Source organism: Protopterus annectens, chromosome 7.part0 (assembly GCF_019279795.1).
Source record: "Protopterus annectens isolate FY-2018-M chromosome 7.part0, PAN1.0, whole genome shotgun sequence".
In the NCBI taxonomy this organism is placed as follows: Eukaryota; Metazoa; Chordata; order Ceratodontiformes; family Protopteridae; genus Protopterus; species Protopterus annectens.
Genome location: NC_056739.1, coordinates 689,207,110 through 689,229,569, shown reverse-complemented (window position 1 = coordinate 689,229,569; position 22,460 = coordinate 689,207,110). Strand labels below are relative to the sequence as shown.

Below are 22,460 nucleotides of genomic sequence, written 5' to 3'. Positions count from 1 at the left end.
GAAAACTTCACTCTCCTGGCCTCACCTCATATACCCCAAAGCATCCCTAACACCTGTCACCCACCTAGTATCCCCAAAGAGCAGGTTTTAAATGCCCTCTCCAAGGCCAAAAGCACAGACTCTATGAGACCAGACAACATCCCGGGTTGTGTTCTACATAGGTTAAAACAGAAATTAGCATCACCACTGGGTATGCTTTTTAATCACAGCTTAAACATTGGCTTTGTCCCAGTGGAATGGACAACATCTACAGTCCTCCCTTTGCACAAAGGGGGTACATCCACAGACCCCAGGAACTACAGACCCATTAGCCTGACCAGCCTTATCTGCAAAGCCATGGATCGAACCATCATGGACATTATTAAAAACGATATAGGAATCTTCAAACACTCGACCCCACCCAGTTTGGCTTTGTCAAGGGAAGATCATGCCTGTTAAACTTGGTGGACTTCTTTGAGACAGTCACCAACAGCCCTAGACAAGGGCAAATCTGTGCATACAGCCTACCTAAACTTAGCCAAGACCTTTGACACAATCCCCCACTCAGGCTCATATATTGTCAGGTGGGTTGAAAACTGGCTCATTGATAGAACTCATACAGTCAAAACAGGGGACTCCACCTCCTCCAGCATACCCGTAACCAGCAGTGTTACACAGGGATCGGTTCTGGGACCCCTACTGTTCAGAATCTACTTCTCTGAAGTACAGGCTAAAACTAAAGGATGCTGGCTGGCAAAGTTTGCTGAACTGCAAACTGGAAGCGATCATTGAAACCCCTACCGATGTCAACATCCTGCAAAGTCTCACACAGACTAATGACTGGTTCCAAAGTCATGGTCTTAAACTTAATGCAAAAAAATGCATCATAATCCTTCTGCAAAGGCGATGTTCCCACAAACTACCACATCAATAGCAATACTCTAAGCATACAGTCAGTGGTGAGAGATCTGGGCACACAGATTAACAGTAACCTTAACTTCGATCACCATGTCTCCACAATAGTAAAAAAGGGCATTTTATATTGCTCATCTCATAAGTAAGGGCATTGCCTCCAGAAAAAAAAAGAGGTTATAACTCCCCATGCTCTTCCCTCATCAGGCCAAAAATAGAGTACAATGCTCCCTTTGGTATGTTCCTTTCCAAATACCTGCAGCAATTGGAGAGACCACAAAGGTCTGTGATGAAAAACACAGGTTTGGTCACCTGTGCCTTGCATACAGAGCAATCTCTGACCCAGCTTTAATGGAAATGCTGCACATTTGTAGATCAAATGGCACAAGGGTCACACGGTCAAAGGACCTTAACCTGGTATGTGATATCAACAGAACTTGCCGGAGAGAGAGAGAGCTTTCTCTCACAGAGTTTGCCCCATTTTTGGAACAAGTTTCCTAATCATGTTAAACAAAGCCCCTTGTTGGCCCTATTTAAGCATAAGTATTTTTCTATGTGGAGCTTTTTTTCATGGGCCTCCGCTGAAAACGGGCACTGCCCAGTCAGACTTTTCCAGTAAACAAATGTAAAATAAAATAAAATAAATAATTTAGACAATTGGATGGGTAACTGGAAATTCACCCCAGGGGTTCCACCTCTGTCCCTTGTAAACAGGGGCAATAGTGCTGATTTTAGTGTCTGCTTGAACCAGACACTCTTGGGAACACTGAACTTGGCTAGGCTTGGAAGGGCCCCACGGCTGTTAGCCTAGTAACCCTCCTATGATCCTATGAACTTTTACAACTGACAGGAAAAAAAAGACCTCTCCTGTTTTAAAAGTACAGTTAAGTCTCATAACAGTCCATTAAGACTACTAACTTATTACTTTTCAAAATAGGAAAGTACAATAAAACAACAACTTTTAAATGTGGACAATTTTTCCCCAAGAAGAACTTACCTGCCCAGCAATGGAACAACACAAGCCAACCATCAATCCTCTAATGCCCGCAGAGGAGTGTGCTCTGAAGAGCTTAATACCCAAACCTATGTTTTTTGTCATCTTGGCTTGAGATGACTGACAGTTTGAGTGCGTGGAAGGTGCCCTAAAGCTTTGAAAACTGGCTGGCTGTAATATTCTTGGCAGGATATAACCTATACAGCTAACGCTAATGCAGCAGTGAGCAATATAATGAACATCTCTAATGATAGTAGATCTAACACTGTAGGCTGCGGTGGTACAGCAGTTAGTGTTGTCGCCTCACAGCAAGAGGTTCTCCAGTTCTATTCTCGGCTGCAGCGCCTTCTGTCAGGAGTCTGCATGTCCTCTTCGTGATCAAGTGACATTTAAAGACATGCAGGAAGGTGCGTGCTTGATTGGGTGTGCCTTCTTTAAAGGTTGGGCGTCAGGCCGGCAACTCGGCACTGTAAAAATCCACTGCCAATCATTAGCGAACCAGAGTTCCGCTGTGGCAACCCTTAACCGGGAAAAGCCAAAAGATATTAATTTTTTTTAGCTCTAACACTAGCAACTTGAAGCAAACAATTTCTCCAAATACTGCAGTTTAAAAAACCAACTATACAGCTGACTGGGATGCATACTTCTCACTAGTTTCCTATTCAGAATGACTAACTTATACATTTTTCATATATTTACACAGATTAATGTAAGAAAGGTAAATGGCCACTGTTAAAGTATTCATAGGAATGCCCCTGCTAAATGAACTGGAGATACGGATTCCCAGCTGCTAGTATACATCTACTTGCCACTTTTAAGGAATGTTGTGCTTTACCAAGTTAGTCCAGATTAGCAGGAGAAAAAATAGTGATGTACTTGAGAAGCTTGCTAGTGTGGTCGAGCCTGATAGAAGTGCCAGTGGAAACACTTTGGTTTCAGCTTAATTAGAGATGAAAATTCTGCAGAAATTATTACAGTACTAGAGAAAGGAAAACTAAAGCTGCATACTTTCCATAATGGCAGATCTTCAAGATATGCATCTATTCAATTCAACAATAGGACTAGCCTCTGCAAACATTAGTCAGTGCACCATATTTAAAGCCTTCCCATGCTCTAGCTCCTACCTCACCTCCCATAATGTCTTGAGCCTCTTGCACCTAAACAATAAGCACATAAACAAAACATTCATACCGCAAAACATTCAGCAGTTACATCTCAACTAAACTGCCTTTACATATCCTGTCATGCATGGGGAAGAAGGGGGACGTATGAAGAAGTGGACAAACATGGATTGTGAAGATCCATTTCAGATTTTGCTACAGCCACTCCATCTACTTCAACGGCAGGATACAGTCATTGGCTCATCCTCTTGGCAAGGATTATCAGGGCATGACACCTTGCATAATGGTAGTTATGACTTAAGGCCAACCTAAACTGGAAATCTCATCCAGTGTAGATTACTTTGCAAAAGAGTGTAAAGAAGCCCATGTTGCAGCAGATCAAATGTCACCGACTTATACATTTTTGAGGAAGGCCTGAGCAGTAGCCGTTGTTCTTGCTGAATGCCCCTTAGGTTTAACAGGTAAGGTGTTATCTTTTCATAACAAAATATTATACATTCAGACAACTACATAGACAAGGTAAATTTGTAGAAATGTTTTCTTCTTTCACTGATCATACAGAACATAACAAGCTGCTCATTCTTCCTAATGCCTTCAGATCTTCCAAATAAAATGTAATTGAAAATGCACACCTACGAAATGTAGCATATACTCCCCACAGTAAAAATATAGAAGATCAAATGACTGGCATAAATTTGTCTCAATGGCTACCTTAGGCATAAAGGAAGGGATAGTCCACAGTGATACCATGTCTTTATAGAAAATTAGATATGGAGATTTACAAGATAAAGAATGCAACTCTTATAGCTGAACTACTTGCTATTTAACTATATCAACTGTGCCTTAGAAACAGGCACATAGGCAAGTGTAGTGACAGTGGCTCAACAAACTGCAACTTTCAGTATCAAAAATGAATGTGCCGTTTCCACACCAAGTACTTGAATTAATTTTATAGCAACAGACTCTATTATCATTAAATGCAAAAAGTTTATAAATAAAAAACATACATGTTTGCACACATGGAGAGCACAGTTACACTCCTGAGTGTGCCATCCTTCAGTTTAGACATTAAACTAAAATCCCACCTCCCAGAGTTGGTTGTAATGCAAATGGATATAAATAAAAGAAAACACTTACTGAAATTAACTTTTACTAAACATACATCTAACACAGAAACAAATAAAACATTTAAAAATATTCTTTATATATGTATGATCTTCTAGTCATCACATTTCAAGCTATCCACCCTTTAACCTATAACCAAACTTAATAATTTTTGATATCTGCAACATCACATATTTTGTTTTACAAAATGGTACTACATCTTGCCTTCCATATGACCCAAGCACAAATATCTCCCCATCCAAATTTCCAACCATCAGTTTAGCTACACATTTATAATCTGCATAGAGAATCAAACTCTTATCTAAAACATTTCACCCCAGCTTTCTCCCACTTTCATATATTCATATCACAAATATTTTTTGTTCTTCCACATTCTATAAAAAATGAGCCATTGTCTGTTCCTTAACACAAAAAAATTACATTTCCTTTCCTCTTGCTTTTTATATTTCATTTCAGCCCAGACTGGTAGCTTATTTAATAAAAAAAATCAACAAAAAATCCTGGCATCCCCAGTCTTTCAGGACCTTTATGTCATTCCCTAACTGCCTTCATAGACTTCCTAACAATCCTTCCCAACAAAGTTGTTCCATTAACTTTCTATACTTTATCTTTCTTTATATCATCTATTTTAATGTTCCACAGGAAAACTTTCTTAAAGCATTCACTCACATTCCCCCAATAAACAAACTATATCTTATGTCTAAAATTGTTTCCTATTAAACTATTCCTATCATAAAGCAAATCATTCATGATCCAAAACGATGTAAAGATTAAAAAAATGGATGTGCTATGCCTAATCAACCTTTCTTTTACATTATATAACTTACGTCTTCTGATACGACTTTATTTAGTTTCCCGTATGATTTCAAATATCTCCAACAATTCTTTTTCCATCTCTGTCAGAAACATTAATATTATAGTAACATAAATGCTCTAAAATAAACCAATGTATTAAACATACTTTTCTCTAAACATTGATTGAAAAGACCACCATACGTGTCCCAAGTTCCTTAACATCTTTCAACAAAACTTTCTACTGCACTTCAACTACATCCAGCCCACCAAATCTAACACAGAACACCGGTTACCTTCACAGTTAAATATATACCCCTTATTATCATCTCACAAAAATATTTACTCTTCTCCTTACTCACTGACAGTTTCACTAGTTTAACTTCCCACATAACCACACTTACACATACCCTTCTAAGACAACCAAGCCACCTGTATAACTTAACAGCAAAGGTAACTAAACCGCTCTATGAAAACAAATCCTTGCATCCTTCATATTCTCACAAATACTCCTTACAAATGTATTCATGGCCATTCCAAATACTTGAAGGGACACGTCAGTCTAACCTTTCTTTAACCTTCTCTTTTTCTTTTCTTACCCAGTCTAACCTTTCTTTAACCTTCTCTTTTTCTTTTCTTACCCATCCATTTAGCAATAGTCTTAATACATTTATGTATACACTGCCTAAAAACAATCAACTGCCTCTTAAATGCTTATATGTAAATTAGTTGTTCTTCCATCACTCCTCTCTTAATTCCTTCTACAACCTCTTTAAATTAATATACACATCTAGTTTGTATTTCTACCTCTAACTACATATATCCCATCCTGAAAATTTTCTGGCAATTTTTTTCTGAAACACCTTCATAATATTTTCTGTAGTCAACATTTCACATTATTGCTTTTAAATTAAACACAAACAAAAAAAAACTCCAAAAGACTTGTTCTCCGTGCAAGTGACCACTTACACTGACAGCAAGTCTTTTGGAATCTGGATCTCGGTGTAAGCCTATTTACATATAGGCCTTAGACTGAAGTAGGTAATTTAACCTGAGAGCAAGTTTTTTCAGAATTAGGGCAGACTTAGGCGATATTGCACTTGAGAGCCTCACCAGATGTGCAGTGGCAAGCCCCGCCCAAAACCCGCCCCCGTGCTGTTTCGCAATTGGGCACTAATGAATATGTACTCCCTCAAAGAATCCTAATACACTGTCCGGCTTTTAGTACATGTCTTGTGTTGTCTTTGAGAACAATTGTTTGTTTCTTATTTTAATATAAACAAAAATATTTTGTTTTTGTATCTTTTGGCTTTTCCCGGTTAGGGGTCGCCACAGCGGAACTCCGGTCTGCTAATGATTGGCAGTAGATTTTTACGTACCGACTTGCCAGGCCTGATGCACAACCTTCAACGAAGGTATGCCCATTCACGCATGTCTCCACACAGAAGACGCTTTAGCTGAGAATCGAACAGGACAACGTCTTACTGTGAAGCGACAACGCTATGACAGCAATACCACCGCAGCAAACAAAGAAATGTGTATTTATTAAATAAAAGACATATTTCAGAAACTTAGTTTTGTTCCTGCATCTGGCTGTCTGCAAAGTATATTTTCTTTTAAATTAAATGGTAAACTACAAGGTCACTTTTTAGCTAATGATTTAATCGGGAGATACATTTTTTGCTCAAAATAATGTATATAAGCTCACTTCTTATTCTTGTCCTGACCTAGGGTTACCACCAGTTTTCCTGTAGGCTGGGCAGTCCCTTATTTGGGCAGGTGTGTCCTTGTCGGGGAGGGGGATATGAAAATGGCAAGTGCCCTTTTTTTCTAAGTTCCCTTTATTAGTCGCCTAAAGCTTTTATTTTTGTATTTGAATCGCTTACCAACCAACTAAAATTCTAAAAAGAGTGGGCTTTTATTTTAGCACAAAAGCTATTATTTTTGTATCTGAAACACTTCAAAATGCAACAAGCAACTAAAATTCTTCGAGTGTGATTTTATTTTTAGCAAAAAAAGTCCATCCGTTTGCATTGTTTGAATGCCATGTCAATCATGGCTCATTACATATGCAGACCTGGTCGTCAATCATTCGCGACACGCCAACTTCTGCGCGAAACGCAAGGTGAGGCCTTCAAGTACAATATCGCCCAGACTTACACCAAGAACAACTATTTTGGAATCCGGCCCATTATCTATACTATCATACTATGGGACAATCTTCCCAGGATTCAAAATCATTACCGGAGGCAATAAGCCCGACTTCCATTGGTGGTAGCCATTTCTGATTCAGGGACCACCTTGTCACAGTGACTTTATGCGTTGAAGTGCAGTACTGAGATTGGCTACCCCTCTGGCTTACAGCAAATGTAAATAAGGTATATGATAACTAGTCGTGTGCTCTCCCCAGAAACACTTATATTAAGTGCTTTACTTATATAAGAGATTTAGAAAATGTCTCAGCTGCATAAATCACCACCAACATGTTAATTAACTCAGCCAAAAGTTCAAATTCACCCATTATTTAAAATGGGAAAGAATGCATTGGAAGCAATTGGTGGAGCGATATTAGCAAATATGTAATGAAGAGTGCATGTGTGCAGTAGAGTGAGTGTGTGTGTGTGTGTGTGTGTGTGTGTGTGTGTCCAGAGTTAAAAGTGCTGTCAGGTGAGTGAGTGTCTGTGTGCCTGCCTGACTGGTCACAGAAGAGAGATTATTTAAGTTTAGGTGCAGTAAGTGTGTGTGTGTGTGTGTGTGTGTGTGTGTGTGTGTGTGTGTGTGTGTGTGTGCTCGACTAAATGGGTTACTGTGTGCATGAGTGCTATTAGTTCGAGTTGTGTTTGCTTGATGTACAGGCAGTGTCTGTTTGTGAAGGTGGTTTCCATATTCTCAACTCCCAAAAGACTAATGAACACCGTCTGTACTACTGGTAATACAGGGGTGGGCACACAATACATCTTTCTTTCTTACCTAACCCATCTCTCATCCTCCTGTATGACCTTTTTTCTTCCAAACCAGACCACCTACCATCTACTGCATTCTAAAGTGACAGTGTCAACTTATTACAATTAATTTTAATATATGCACAAATTAACAAGCCTAGTTTCCTCCACTGCTGTTCCTACCATTCTTCTAAAGTTCTTACTTAACACTTTACTCCATCTAGCCAGTGTTCCAAAATGCTTCCAGGAGAGGACTATCATTCCTCTACCCAAGAAACCACAGCCAACAACTCTGAATGACTACCGACCAGTTGCTTTAACCTCAACGGTAATGGTGCCTGGAGAGGGTGGTCAAAGATCAAATAGCTCAATCTTACCTGTGTCACTGGATGCACTGCAATTCGCATACAGGACAAATAATAATCAGGATCGGAACGCTCTCAGAGTTGTAAGGTCAGCAGAAAGAATTATTGGCACCTCCCTTGCTCCTCTGAAGATCTACACAAATGCCTGTGCATAGACAGGTCCAAAAAGATTTCCAGCGATCCAACACATCCTGCTAATGGTCTGTACACTTGCCTATCCTCTGGCAAGAGATACAGAAGCCTGAATTGTAAGACCATCAGACTAAGAAACAGTTTTGAAAGACCACCAGACTAAAAAACAGTTTCTTTCCGCTCTCTGTTAAGACTGTTTAACTCTTTGGGAAAATGAACCATGACGTCTGTTACATAATTAGCCTATCAAGGGGCTTATTTTATGGATGTGCAATAACTAAGTGCAATGGTAAGGTGGCTCACCTACACACTTTTGCAATATACAAACTGCTAATACGAAAAATGAGCAGCAAAACACCAAAGCAACCCTTCCACTGCTCGAAGAACCAGTCGATGGAGGAGCGTTGTATAAAGAACTTTATTGCTCTTGTTTTAAAAACTTTTTAAAAAAATGTTGCTATTCAGCACAATATTTCAGACAATAAATAAGAAGCAAAAACAGTTTGAATCAAGCGCTTTTGCTTGGTCCCATTGCCAAGCTTTATCAAGATGAAATGTCAGTAAAAATAAGGCTGTTATATATAGAATTCATTAACCACCATGTGACAGCAAAACTAATTAAGCTTTAAAGCTGTACAATTGGTTTCTAACCTAGCTGTTTTTCATTCACATCCATGTAGCATTATTGTGTAATACAACAATACTAACATACATAAAGATATAAAATATAAAATTTATACTAAAATTCATTGAGTCTGATTGTTTATATATTACCACCAAATTAATTCATTACATATCTTAAAATGTGATAAATTGTATAAATACATATATAGACATATTACAAACATAAATATACATTTTTTATATATATATATATATATATATATATATATATATATATATATAGTATACATTAATCAATAAATGCTTGTATGAATACTATAAAATGTTGTGAATACGTATTCTCAATTTACTTAATAAATATTTTCTAAACTGTCATTACAAAACTAATACCTACAAAAATTTATTGGAAATCAATATACTATTATAAAATTTATAAATGTATTGATGTATTGTTCTATTATATTAAAAACATACTTCATTTAAATAGTTAAAGAAATTCCATGTGCAATGACATCAATTTACTTATAAATCACAATCTAGCCATTCTTAGTTTAAGGACACTTTTTATATTTATTTATTTATTTATTTAATATACAAACTGCAATAATTCAGTCTAATCATATATATGCTGCTATAGTTTCAATTTTACTTTGACAATATTATCTTCATATTGTTCCTTGTCTCATGTTCTGGGATGGGTGTGGGTCACTGCTGTCCTATTTTACTTACAAATTGCTACTTATTAAATTTCTACTGTGATATTTTATTAATTTTACTCTATCTATATGTGCAACTGTTTCCTGCATTGAGAATGAAGCATTGTAATTTTGTTCAGCTACACTGCAGTGTAGTTCTGAATGACAATAAAGTTTTATTTGACTTAACTTTGACTTGACTTATCACAAACCTTCCGTGTAGGTTGAAGTCAACTGTCCTGCAGTCTTAAACCTCTGCCCTAGCAGCCTCAACTATACCCCAGAGAATATGAACCAAAACAGAGAATGGTCATCATTATACTGTCTGCTGTTCTTGTCTCCTCTATTCCACTTTTTATTTTTTGGGGGGGGTCCAACTCATACAAACAAAAAAAATGCTGACAAAAGACCTTATTACTCAAACCAAGGTGCTGCAGCTAACTACTGAACAGCCATCCTTCCCCTGTTTTTGTCCCGTCCTTGTCGTACTGCACTCAGTCACATATGAATCCCCCCGTGTCATGTACCACATCCTCAGCTTAGATACCCTAGGGCTTTACCACATTCTTTTTGAAGAAGAATGTCTTAAGTCCATCTTAAAAGGTTTTCCTGTCCTGCTTCCACTGACACCAAATCCCCCCAATTTTACTCTTCAAGTCTACCCCCCACAAATCTCTCTATTTTGGTAAGTATGCACTGCATGCATTTTGCCAGCTTAGCATCTCCTCTTCTGTATGGATTTCTGAATAAGGCACAGCATAGCAGATGCTTTGCAACTTTACAATCTAAGCACACTATCATCCCACTGGCCTTCTCCAATGCCTTTTCACACATCACTATATTTACACAAGTTTACACAACCACCCTTTCGTACTTCACTGTATTTATATACACATATTTACAGGGGTAGGTTACTGATCAAAACAAACTTTTCAGGTCCAGCATAGGTACTGAGATGGCAATTATTATGTTACACAATGTCATTGAGAAATAATGTCCAGTACAAATGCATGAAAAAGATAATAGGAAAAAAAACATTAGAAACGTAAATAAAATATATAATAAAATATTATAAAGTAATCCAAATAACAGCAGGGGCTGGTGTCAAGCGGCCACAAACCAAAACTGAAATAGTATGCACAAACCTGTTTACTCAGGCATATGTTATTTACTTTCCCTCTTTTTTAGTTTAGATTTTTCAGATTTTTTAGTTTAGAATATGGTTGGCAGCCTTTCTGCAGAGTCTCTTCACAAGCATACAACTACGCATATACACAGCGAATTGTTTTTTGGTCCAAACAAAACCTTTTTAAAGTTCTACTTAGGGGATCATAAATTATATTAATGAAATATCTAGAAATAATGGAAGTTAACTCAAACTTTTAATAGTTTTTAATGGTTTATTTTGTAATTTGGTGCAGTGGATGAACTTATATTTTGAATACTGTTTGAAGACACATAAATTTACGTACATGTTTATATGTATATATATATTTTTTAAAAAAATGTACAATTCAATTTGCTACTAATTGATCATTTAAATTGTTTAATTAATGGCAAGCTGCTATTTAAAGACAAGATGGTGGAGTGTTTTAGTAACTTGATAAAGCTAGGAACATCCTAGCGAAAGCGCTTGTATTTACGTGGTTCCTTTGGTGTGTTTTTACATTAAAAAAACAGTTTGTGGATTTACTCAAGCTTCGTGGTGTCAGTTTTGTAGCCGATTACTTGTTCTTGGCTCTGGTCTCTTGTTTATTGGATTGTGTTACAGTTACGTTATGTACCTACATTGAATATGCATGATCCACCTCAGAGAAAATTCTGACCACACCTTTTTTCTCATCTGCCCTAATTAGGAAAGCAACAATAAACATGTATTTTTGTGGACCACAGCAACTTCACAACCATTGCCCCCCCCCCCTTTCCCTATATGCTCATTTATTCCCCCATCCTCTAAATCTGAGGGCACTAGTAGATAAAGAAAAACAAGTTATCGCTGATGTCACCTAAGGAAGATTTTTTTTCAGAAATGTTACATGAAAAGTAATGGCTAGTATCAATAAATACTTTTTTGTTTAAAATCTACAAGATATCGCAGCTGTGATATAAGGAAGATTAGAATTTTTTTTAGAAATGTTACATGAAAAGTAATGGCTAGTATCAATAAATACTTTTTTTGTTTAAAATCTACAAACCCCTCCCCATCACGTGATGGCTGGAAAGTGTGATGCAATATGCTGTGACAAGTGCAGGTGCACAGTTTCTTGCAGCTGCAGTCCTCAACTAGAGTGCTGTGCATTCCTTGAAGGGCTGATGCTCCCCTAAATCTTAAGTGCAGGACTGCACTTCCAGACCTTCCCTAAGCTGGTCCTCCTGTACATGGACTCTTCTTCCCAAACCAAATGTCAACCCCTCTTACTCCTCATGTCTATAAAATGTTGAAATAGACCCTAGACTTCTAAAAGAGCCAATGTTGTATGGGGCAGAGTTAGAGCCAAAAACTGCGTATCTCAGAGAAGGAAACACTAAGCTTATGTTTTCAAGTAACGTCCAAGTGTACAACCTTGACTTTTTACCTGTCTGCCCACTCTGCAAGTTGATGCAAAGTCATTTTATCTCAGTAATGTTGCATGCAATACAGATGCTCAGGAAAAATAGCGCAAGGTATCAGTTAGCCACATGTTGTTGCTCAATTCACATTACAGTACGCTTCATGCTTGCAATGAAATCTACTTTCAGTACTCTTGACTTCACAGACTCCCTGTATGGACAGCTTTCTATCTCAAGTAGAATGATATCAGAGTGAGAATAATAAAGTAAGCACACAGTGAAGCCTCCAACATGCAGGGGGGGGGGTGTTGAGAGGCTTGTTTTTTTTTTTTGGTCTACTCTATACAAATCCTCTTGCGCATAATTTGAAATCGCTGGCTATATATGAGTGTTTGCATGGAAAAAAACAGTTGTCATTTACAAACAAGTGTTGCTCAGCAATTGTGATACATGCTCAGAAGTTCTGAGGGCAAGTAGTAGATCCTTGCAAGCTGTGTCAAAGGCTACTCTAAATACTTTTCTTACATCTGTGACCAGTGCACCAGTGTGTCAACATCATACAGGATCAATCGTATCTACTAATCCTGACACGATCTTTACTTTATTGTGACTGATTTTTTTTTTTACTTATTCATTAACAAAGTAGATAGACTAGCAACAAGGTCCTTTTCTACCACAACCCAGGCTCTCCAGGAAGCAATAAAAAATTATACACGGGAAAATTATTACAATCTAGTAAAATTATTTACAATAATTAAAAAAAAAAGTATTGTTAGTTATATACAATTTGTTTCTTTGCTAGTCGGGGTGTAGGAGGCTTGCCTCTCCTGCAAAAAATGTTTTTTGTTTACTTTACACTGTTGCCCTGGCTCATAATTTGAAAACTCTTGCTATATATGTTATGAGTGTTTACATAGAAAAAGTTTTTGAAAAAATGACATACAATTTTATTTTTGTCTGACCAACATTTTGGATACAGCTGATTCTGGTTTTCATCACTATCTTCTTCTGCCTGTCCCTCTCTCTCTCTCACTAACACACGCACGCACACATTCCTCTACAGTGGACAGCACTCAGGTTACTCCTGGGAAACCAAGGTCCACCACATCTGTGCCTGTTCTCCATTCTACCCAAACTTTAGTAATGCTTCTTATGCTCTGCTATCATTCCTCCTTCCCCCATCTGCTAGCTTATCTCACACAAAATTAAGAGATCGCCAGCCTACATCAATCCTCATTTCTTCTCCACATTGTCAATCTCTTACAATATATACCGTCCCCACTCTTAAAGACACATCACCACCCATTCCCTAACTTATGCAATCATCTTACATGTAACATAATTCTCTGACATCTATCCTGCATACTCTAGCTTTCCATTCAGGCTACAAAAGCAATCCTGTCATAGCACATGCAAATTACTAATTTTAATATCTAGTTTTCCACTACTGTAAAGTCTTACATTCCACTCTTCTCTACCCCTCCCATAATGATAACATGTTTCTTAACTGCTCTTTCCACAATTATGCTTGCCCTCCTCACTTTTAAATTTAAAATACAAATTAATTAAAATAACTCACCATTTAATATACTCCAAAAGTCCCACTTTCAGTGACTAAATACCTACACAAACTAGACTAATGAGATTACCAAGCTACAAGCTCAGATCTCATGTGTGCCACCAGGTCCTTAACATTACAAGTCCTTACTTCCCATGTGAACACTTTAACCACTCAATTAAATTACTTATTATTTCTTTTAGAAACTTTTCTGCACAGATCTCATGTGTGCCACCAGGTCCTTACCATTACAAGTCCTTACTTCCCATGTGAACACTTTAACCTCTCAATTAAATTACTTATTATTTCTTTTAGAAACCTTTCTGCACAAGGCACCAACAACAAGGCTATCAATATTCTTACCTTCTGCAAATGTTTCTAAACTTCTGAACCCTCAAATTTTCTACATCCAGCAATCTCCTCACTATGTCATTTATACCAACATAAATACTCATGAATGGACCACTTCTCTCCTTACTGCGCATCTTTAGGGGCTTAACCCGATTTCCACCCAAGATAACTCCCAAATATGCCAACCTTCTTGACTCCCATTCACATCCCATGTAATCCCTGCTGATTTAGAAATCTATTAACACTTCACAATAATAAGGCTTTCATCCACCAGTACCCCTCCTCCTCAGCTTCTGTGTTTGCATATTCCCATCCCGTGATAATAAACCCCTTTCAACACCAATGTCACTTTCATCTCCTCCTCCAGCTTTCCATCAGACTTCAAACAAGACCCAGTTCCTTCATCTCCTATCTCTCACTTGCCACTACTCTGTGACCGGACAGTATGAACACACAACCACAATGTCTTCCCGACAACAGTAATTCACAACCACCTTCAATACTCTCTTTACATTCACTGGTTAAAACCAGTCTGAAACTTCTAATTTTCCTGCACTCCACAATACCAGTTTTGAATATTGCCTCACTCAGTAGTATTTCTCTTAATTTACTAAATTACTTACTTCAGCAAGAACAGCTTCATGTAAGTCTTGTACCCACTACCCATAGTTCTCCAATTCATACCTCCAGTGCTTTATAACAGTGAAAAATTCCAAGTTTTCTCCCTCAAAGATCTCCAACCCTCCTTCCCTACTTGACATCTCCAGTTACTACTCCTGCCATTTTGAGCTATATAATGCCCCTCCAAAACAAAACATGTTATTCTAAAGAGAATTATACCCTTCCTAACATGACTGCCACGCAGAACAGGATAACCCAAACCACCAAAAAAATTACAAGCCCAACTTATCAGAAACACAAGTAAAGGTCATAACACAAAAGAACAAAAAAAGCATTGCAAAAGAAAAAAAAATTAGGAAAACTTCCCCAAGTAGCAACTCAAACACAAACAGGACAATATAAGGGAAATGGTTCTTTACACAGGACTGTGTTTACAAAGTCACCTTCTACATCTGAAAGACATTAGCATTCTATCATACTGCAACTATCAAAAAATGAATTTCTTCTTGCTCTTCAGACTTCCACACAAGGGCTTGCTGCCCAATATTTCCTACAGCAAGCTCTTTATCCAGGCATGACTTCCATTGGATATATTAGTGGTGTAGGAAAAGGTTGTCACATCTCCTTTTTTTCTTGGCACACTGTACCTGCTGTATCTCAAGCTACCACTACAGGGTCACATAAAAAAACAGCAAATGACTGCCTCTTCCATGCATTAGTCCCCCACTGCCATGAAGAAAAACACCAAATGATCCTTCCTCCTAAGCTGATCCCTCAGCAAAAACTATGTTCAATCCAAAAGATAATTCAAAGGTATGCACATTTGACATGGACCTCTTTGCCAGCAGAACTTGTTGCTTTATCTTGTATTTCTTGGCCTTTCACATGACCAACTCCCCCTTTATTTGTTTATTTATTATAGCCTCCACTAATTGCACTATAAAATGAAAAGTGTTGGATAGCCCAGATACATTAGACAACAAATGCACTCCTCAGGGCCAACCCCCTAGAATAACAGGCCAGTGTAAGTCATAATACCTGGTCTGCTAGGGATCCCCCAAAAGAGGGGTCCTTACTGCTGGGCTACAATTTTTTTTTCAAAAGCTGCACAACTAATACAAGCAGAGAGATGGCAGCATAATAATACTTATAGACAATAAATTAAATCTTAAACACATGTAAAAGCCCCAACATATCCTTGTTTAACCCATCCCTTGATTACTTGTATGCAAAGTATGAAGGCTAGAAACAATTGTGGGAATGTAAGGCTAGGCTTCTTAAGATCCTCACAGATCAATAGCCTACAAAGTACCTATAAGCCTTGCTTTCAATGGGTAGATTATGTACTCAGACATGGAAAATTAGTCCTAAAACCAAAATGCTTTTAATTTAGAAAGACGTGAAAACATACAAGTCTGACAGAAGATGTCTTTTCAAGCACTGGTATGTGTTCCATGTGTTATTTCCCATATAAAATGAGGTGTACATTCAACTTTAATACATCTGTCCTGTATGCTTCAGCATCTGACAAGAGGTCTGCAGTATTTACCTTATTTTTTCTATGTACTTTTCCCAACACAACTTGCTGACCATCAAGCCACCCCCCATCAAACCATGACCATTTATCCCCACATCCTGAGCGTTTCTCAGTGAGAGCAAGAGACAGCTGGAGGAGGCGATCATAACAACAACATTGATGGTTGTCTGTATCCCTGCAATAAGAAGGTATATACTTAAGCTTAACCTCTTCTGTAGACCATGACATGGACTACAGCCAAAGTGCCTTCGTGGCTGAATGACCACCTGTAGAATGTGACACTGAGGGGCCCTGAATCAACCCTCACTCCCAGGGTGGGCAGGCTCATCCTCCCTTTGACATCTATCACGCAACTCAGTCTAAGGCTGCCTGAGTTCTACCCAGGGCTTTATCACTTTATGCCACTGGGGCTGGCTATGACATTTACTTTGTCCTGAAGTACCCAAATGCAATCCAATACAAATATGACCTAGTCGTACTTCTCAACATGCAAAACAATAATTAATTTACTCTGATATTACACCATTCAATCTGCTCATGATGTCAAGAAAAGAAATTGCACTTGGGTTAGAAAAGCTATAAGAAAAAAAATAGAAGAGAATTTTCAGTTTAGCTGATGGTAATTCCACCCACATAAGATAAATCATCAAAATAACACACTTCCTCTATTGTTTGTTGTTTTATTCTTCAGCATACTTTAATAATAATTATTGCTGTGGTGTTTGGATACAAGCACGTTAACTCTAAAATTTAAAATAATACACCAAACTAAAAGTGAATGCAGACACTGGTGTGCAGCTTAACTAAAGCAACAGAGAGACACAGATGGAGGGAGGGAAGAATTAAACTTGGAAACAGTAGTTTCAGTACCTGAGAGTGACTTCTGGACAATGCACATGTATAATCACCTTAGGAGTTTGACAGCTTGGCAAATGTTAAGAGCACTGCGCTGTGATGTGCATTACACATTATATGAGTGCAGTAATGTGTACTAAATGCATCCTGATGTAAGAATGTCACCCTTTAATAACATCTGCTAATTATATTTTCCACTTTACTGTTTCTAAGGGGGCAGTGCTATCCTTTTACCCTCAGATTACTGCATAAGGGAAGCTTCTCCAATTAGAATTGCAAAACCTCAATTTACAGAAAGTTCAATGTTACATTAAAAAATTATACCATTATTATTAAACTGTCCCAACAGTTATATGATTTTACAATAATCTTGGTATTATTGCTGTCACTCTACAGTTCCACAACAGACTGCAAAGCAACATGGTGCAGTTATGCAATTCAAATAATGTAACTTTACTTGTAACTGCTGCAAAATCCAGCACTCTCAGGAATCCTGAAGAAATAAACACACTGTGAGGAGAGATTAAGATTACATGAAATATAGAAAATTCATCTTTCTGTGTTTAAAATATGCAAAATAACATGACAAGCAGGATGGCCTCAAAAAATGCCTAGCCCCTTGTGACACTGGGGTGTATACTACGTTACTGACCTTTTAAAAGTTTGAGCATCATATGGTCGAAGACATAAGATTGAACTTTTAAGTTTGAAAAGCTAAAAAAATAAATAAATAACAGAAAAAACCTGCCTGACTGTTTTAGGCAGGGGGGACACCCCCTGCTCTTTAAATATACCAACTCTGAGATCGCACTACAGTGCAGTAAAGGGAAATCTTCCCATTCCGCACTGTATGGAGATCTCCGTTGAAACTTTCAAACTTTTAAAAGTTTGATCATATGGTGTCGACCATATGATGTTCGAACTTTTAAAAGTTTGATAACATAATATACACCATGACACTGCCAGCCTGGCTATCTGGAATTTTGTAAATAATTCTATGTCATTTGTGAATATTGATATGATTTATACAGTGTTATGTACTGAGCTTCAAGAATGTAACCACAGCATATCCTGCTGGAACACAGAAGAGTAACTTACAAAACTTCAAGAAAATAAGTTGAAATTAAGTGCTTTACAATGTGCTACAAAAGTTAGTTTCAATGCAGCAACCAGACACAATGTCTAGAGTTAGAAGTTTTTCTATTGTCTTGAAACAAAAGTAATTACTAGGTTTAAAATGTAAAGTGTTTTTTTATTGCTTTACGACTTCCTAGCAGCTGCACATCTGAGAGATATGCATTTCTAACACAGAGATGTTAGGTTTCTGTTTAGCCTGGGAACTAAAGTCAGGTGACAAAGAGTGACATCATCCAAGCTAACCAGGCAGTAATATTTGATATTAATTTAAGAACTCTCTCAAAGAGAGACTGCGCATTTTATATTTTGTCTTGGACCTAGCAACAAGATCCACTCATCATCATCTGCACTTGCTCTGTAAGTAAGTTACTTAGGGCATAGTTTTTCTTTTACATATATAACAGGAATATATATAGATGTTTTCTGTATGTATCTGAGACTGTCCTGCAATGTTGTTTTAAAATATTTCCTGTGATTCTGAACTCTGAAGTAACTGTGTTGTTTGACTGAGTATTGTTTTGTTCTTTTATTATTAAATATATTTAAACCCATCTTTGTGGTTGATATTTGTGAGATATATTTAAGCTTTTAGAGTACTTGCATATGTATTTGGTGACACTGCACAGGTCACTGCTAAATAGCCTTGCATGTCTTAGTCAGACTACCATGTGGATAATAATAACATTACACAGTAGGATTGGACACCCTTTGTAAGGGCCTTATAGTAGCTGTTTAGTAGGGTGGCTGGTGGCAGCTGGAACTAGCTTATAGTCTGGGCAAAAGGGGGCATTGCTAGTAAACCTGTGCCAGCTTATCCTATGTGTGTACATGTTTGTATATCAATCAAATCTCAAAGTGTGTGTGTGTGTGTCAGCTACTTGGGCAGGGACACGAAGCACGGTTGGACAAAGAGGGTGCTGGAGGTCTTAGACTGGCCACTCGGCTGAGATGTCAACTCTATAGCTGAGCCAGTGGGGAGTCTTACTGGGGATCTGGAGAGAGGGAGAAACTAGCCCCAGACTGACTGCGGTCTATGTGTGCTCTTAAGGGAAATTGCACTTTACTGTGTGTGTACTTGTCATCCTCCCATTGTGTACGTCCCTCACTGTTGCCAGTGGTGAAGATTGAGGGTCCTTGATTACTGGGCCAGTGCAGGGGTGTCACACCCCTAAACAAAGCCATGTTGGCATAAGTCCTCCAGCACTACAGCTGTAATTTAAACTTTTATTATCAATAGAATATTTATACTGTTCTGGAGATTTAGCCAAAATTAGTCTTGTTACACAGTGCTTAAGAAATAATGTAAATGTATTTCAGGGGCCACGCAATGCGTTACATTACACTTCAGGTTGTTTCACTCCTCTAAAGGGGACTCCACCAATATTTCTATAAGAAGAAGAACTATTCCTAAATAACATGCTATAAAGTGTTTTAAGCTGATAAAAGCTCTGCTCTATCATTATAGCCTGCTGCATACCTCTCAACCTCTTAGTGCAAAAAAAATCTGGAGAAAGCTTGATAGAATGGGTGTACAAAGGCCCAAAAATAGGAACAGATGTTAAATAATGCTATTATAAATGTAGAAAGTTGCTAGAATTAACAGGATTTCTCTTAGCATGCATTTTTTGAAGGATAAGAAGTCTTAAACTCATATGTATATCATTATTTTATAAATTCAGCCCTCAGATCATTCCAGTGATTTGCCAGAAAATCACAGATTTTATTAGGACCAGACCAATAAGGCAAAAATCTGGACATTCTGCGAAAATCTGGACAGTTGAGAGGTATGAGTTGTGTACTTTATGAACACTGCTGAAATTACCTGTATGGGGAAACATGATGCCTTCAGGCAAATGCTTTCTAGAACACTGCAAATAGCCTTTTGACAACACTGCAGTCAAGCTGAGACCCATTTTCATATTTACTTCATGTGGACTTATGATAGTAACATGGTAAAGTTGAGAAGTTCGAATATGTTCTTAACCAACTCAGGTAGGAGTTATTAGTACCAGCAGGTCACAGCTCTCAATAAATAAATAAATAAAAAAGCCGGAAGTCAACTGTCCTGATTTTCATCTCATATTTTTGTTCTTTTCCTCGTGAAATGTGTGATTTCCTGGCAAACACAGGAATGATCCGATGATTTAAATCACTAAATAATAACAAACATTTGAGTTGTAGACTTCATATCCTTCAGAAAAATACAGGTTAACACAAATCGTTTTATTCTAATGACTTTCTAAGTTTATTAGAGCAGTATTTAAAATCTGTCCCTATTTTTCGGCATTTGTCCCCCATTATGTCTGGCTTTGCCCAGATTTATTGCACTAAGAGGTATGTTCTCAAAACGTTTTCTTTTTTAAGATCCCAGTTGTAGGTGGAATGTAGTGAGTACAGAACATTTGGATCTCTGCTAAATGTACTTCGCAGTCTACGTCAACGGGTCTCAACAAGCAACGCAACACCACGATACACGGTATAAAGAAACCTAAGGATACTGTCTGCAACTACCTCATCCTAACCCCATCAGCTATGCAATGTCACCCACCAGTGATCGTTCTGATTCAAAAAGGAGAGGGGGATCAGTACTAAGTATAAATCACCACCCCATTTATACCGTTATGGATTAAAATACGACTAGACGAACACCATACACACAATCCTAAATACATCTTAGATTTAAAAAAAATCAAGCAGCCCTATGCCTCAGGCGGTCACACCTTTGCCGCACCTCTCACTGTTATTTACGATGAGTCCTCCATCCTCCGTGTTGTTTTTATTCAGCGCCATGGCGACCGATACCCTCTTACTAGTATGCAATCATGTGACCTTAGCGGAACTTCCTGGTTTCTAGTTAAGCGCATGTTGACGAAACGAGCGTATTTGCGGCTGGTATCCGCCTATAAATACGTGTATGTTTGTTTGTTTATTTTTGTTAAAAGTGATTTCAAATTACTATCACTGTCTAGTGTAATCCAGGTCTGTACAAGAAAAAACATAACTGCGCACAGATTTGATTAACATTGCGTAACGTACAGATTTTAGAAGTTAAAAGAAAGTTACATAATCATTCAATAAGAGCATACTTAATCGTTAGATAACTAAGCATACCCACGCAAAAGGTATAGGGGAATTTGACCGGGTTGACCTTTTCCGTATTTTACTGTCTTTTGTTTCAGCGGGAATAATGGTTTAATAAACTTCATTGACAGACGCATATTTCTTTTTTATCAGTTTTTATTGAAAAATTAACAAAACATTAGTATATGATAATATAAATATAAAACAACTATACATCTCTAAAAGAACAATAGTAAGCAAGTAATAACGCTTTGTAACGGTGTCTACTATAAAAACAAGGCTTTTGAAACACAAAAAGAAATGTGGTAAGAGTAGTTGTTAATTATTTAAGTCTGTTTATACAACAGTTCTTTGAATTTCAACCATATATGAAAAGGTGAGTCTAGATGTTCTTGTCTTAATTGTGATAAGTTCGAGATGACAAACTTCAGTTGCTAAGTGAACACATTCCTTAACTGACTGTCATTGTTAGCTTTGATCCAGATTTTGGTTCAAAATGTTACTTTGTCCTTTCTAAACTTGGATTTTTCTTGAATTTTATTTATTTATTTTAAGGACGATGGTGAATTGTATTTAGTAACTACAATCTTCTTTCGGCTTTTCCTGGTTAGGGATCGCCACAGCAGATCACCTGTCCGCTCATGATTGGCAGTGGAGTTTTAATCACCATAAAAGTACACATTCTTCTTTCCTATCATTTTGTTAAGTTGGGGGGGGGGGGGGGTACCAATATTATAAAAGTGTCCCTACTACTGGTTTTCACAAATTATCTTTGTCTTTGACCCTAGTTCTAGAGGTAAAAGGTTTAGAGTTATGCCTAGATGTTAGATATTTCAAAGATCAGACTGGGAATTCCACTTCTCATTCTGACTGACTGGCTAATCTAATTATGGAACTTCTTTTGTTATCGGGGCAATAGTTCTAACCCAATGATCTCATTGCTGTTATTTTGTAGAGCAGTCCTCCTGACTTTGCTTCATAGTGTTGTGCTGAATTTGCTTCACAGTGTTGTGCTGTCCCTCCTAAAATGTTTAATTCCCTGGTAAATCACTACATTGCATTCAGTCAGGAATCCAAGACAGTCATAGT

The 22,460-nt window shown here is 37.6% G+C and overlaps 1 protein-coding gene across 2 annotated transcripts in view; it reads right to left on the bottom strand.

The window, feature by feature from the left end:
• The window catches only part of WBP2 (WW domain binding protein 2), a 524,763-nt gene extending 503,623 nt beyond the window's left edge, over nt 1-21,140 (bottom strand). Inside the window, exon 1 of one of the 2 annotated variants that reach the window (XM_044077224.1) lies at nt 21,022-21,140. In XM_044077224.1, the coding sequence (XP_043933159.1) occupies nt 21,022-21,080 (59 nt within the window). In that variant the 5' untranslated portion in view covers nt 21,081-21,140. Of the gene's footprint in view, nt 1-21,010 lie in introns of both variants that reach the window. The other variant, XM_044077225.1, reaches the window with a different exon arrangement.
• Nucleotides 21,141-22,460: the final 1,320 nt, after the last annotated feature.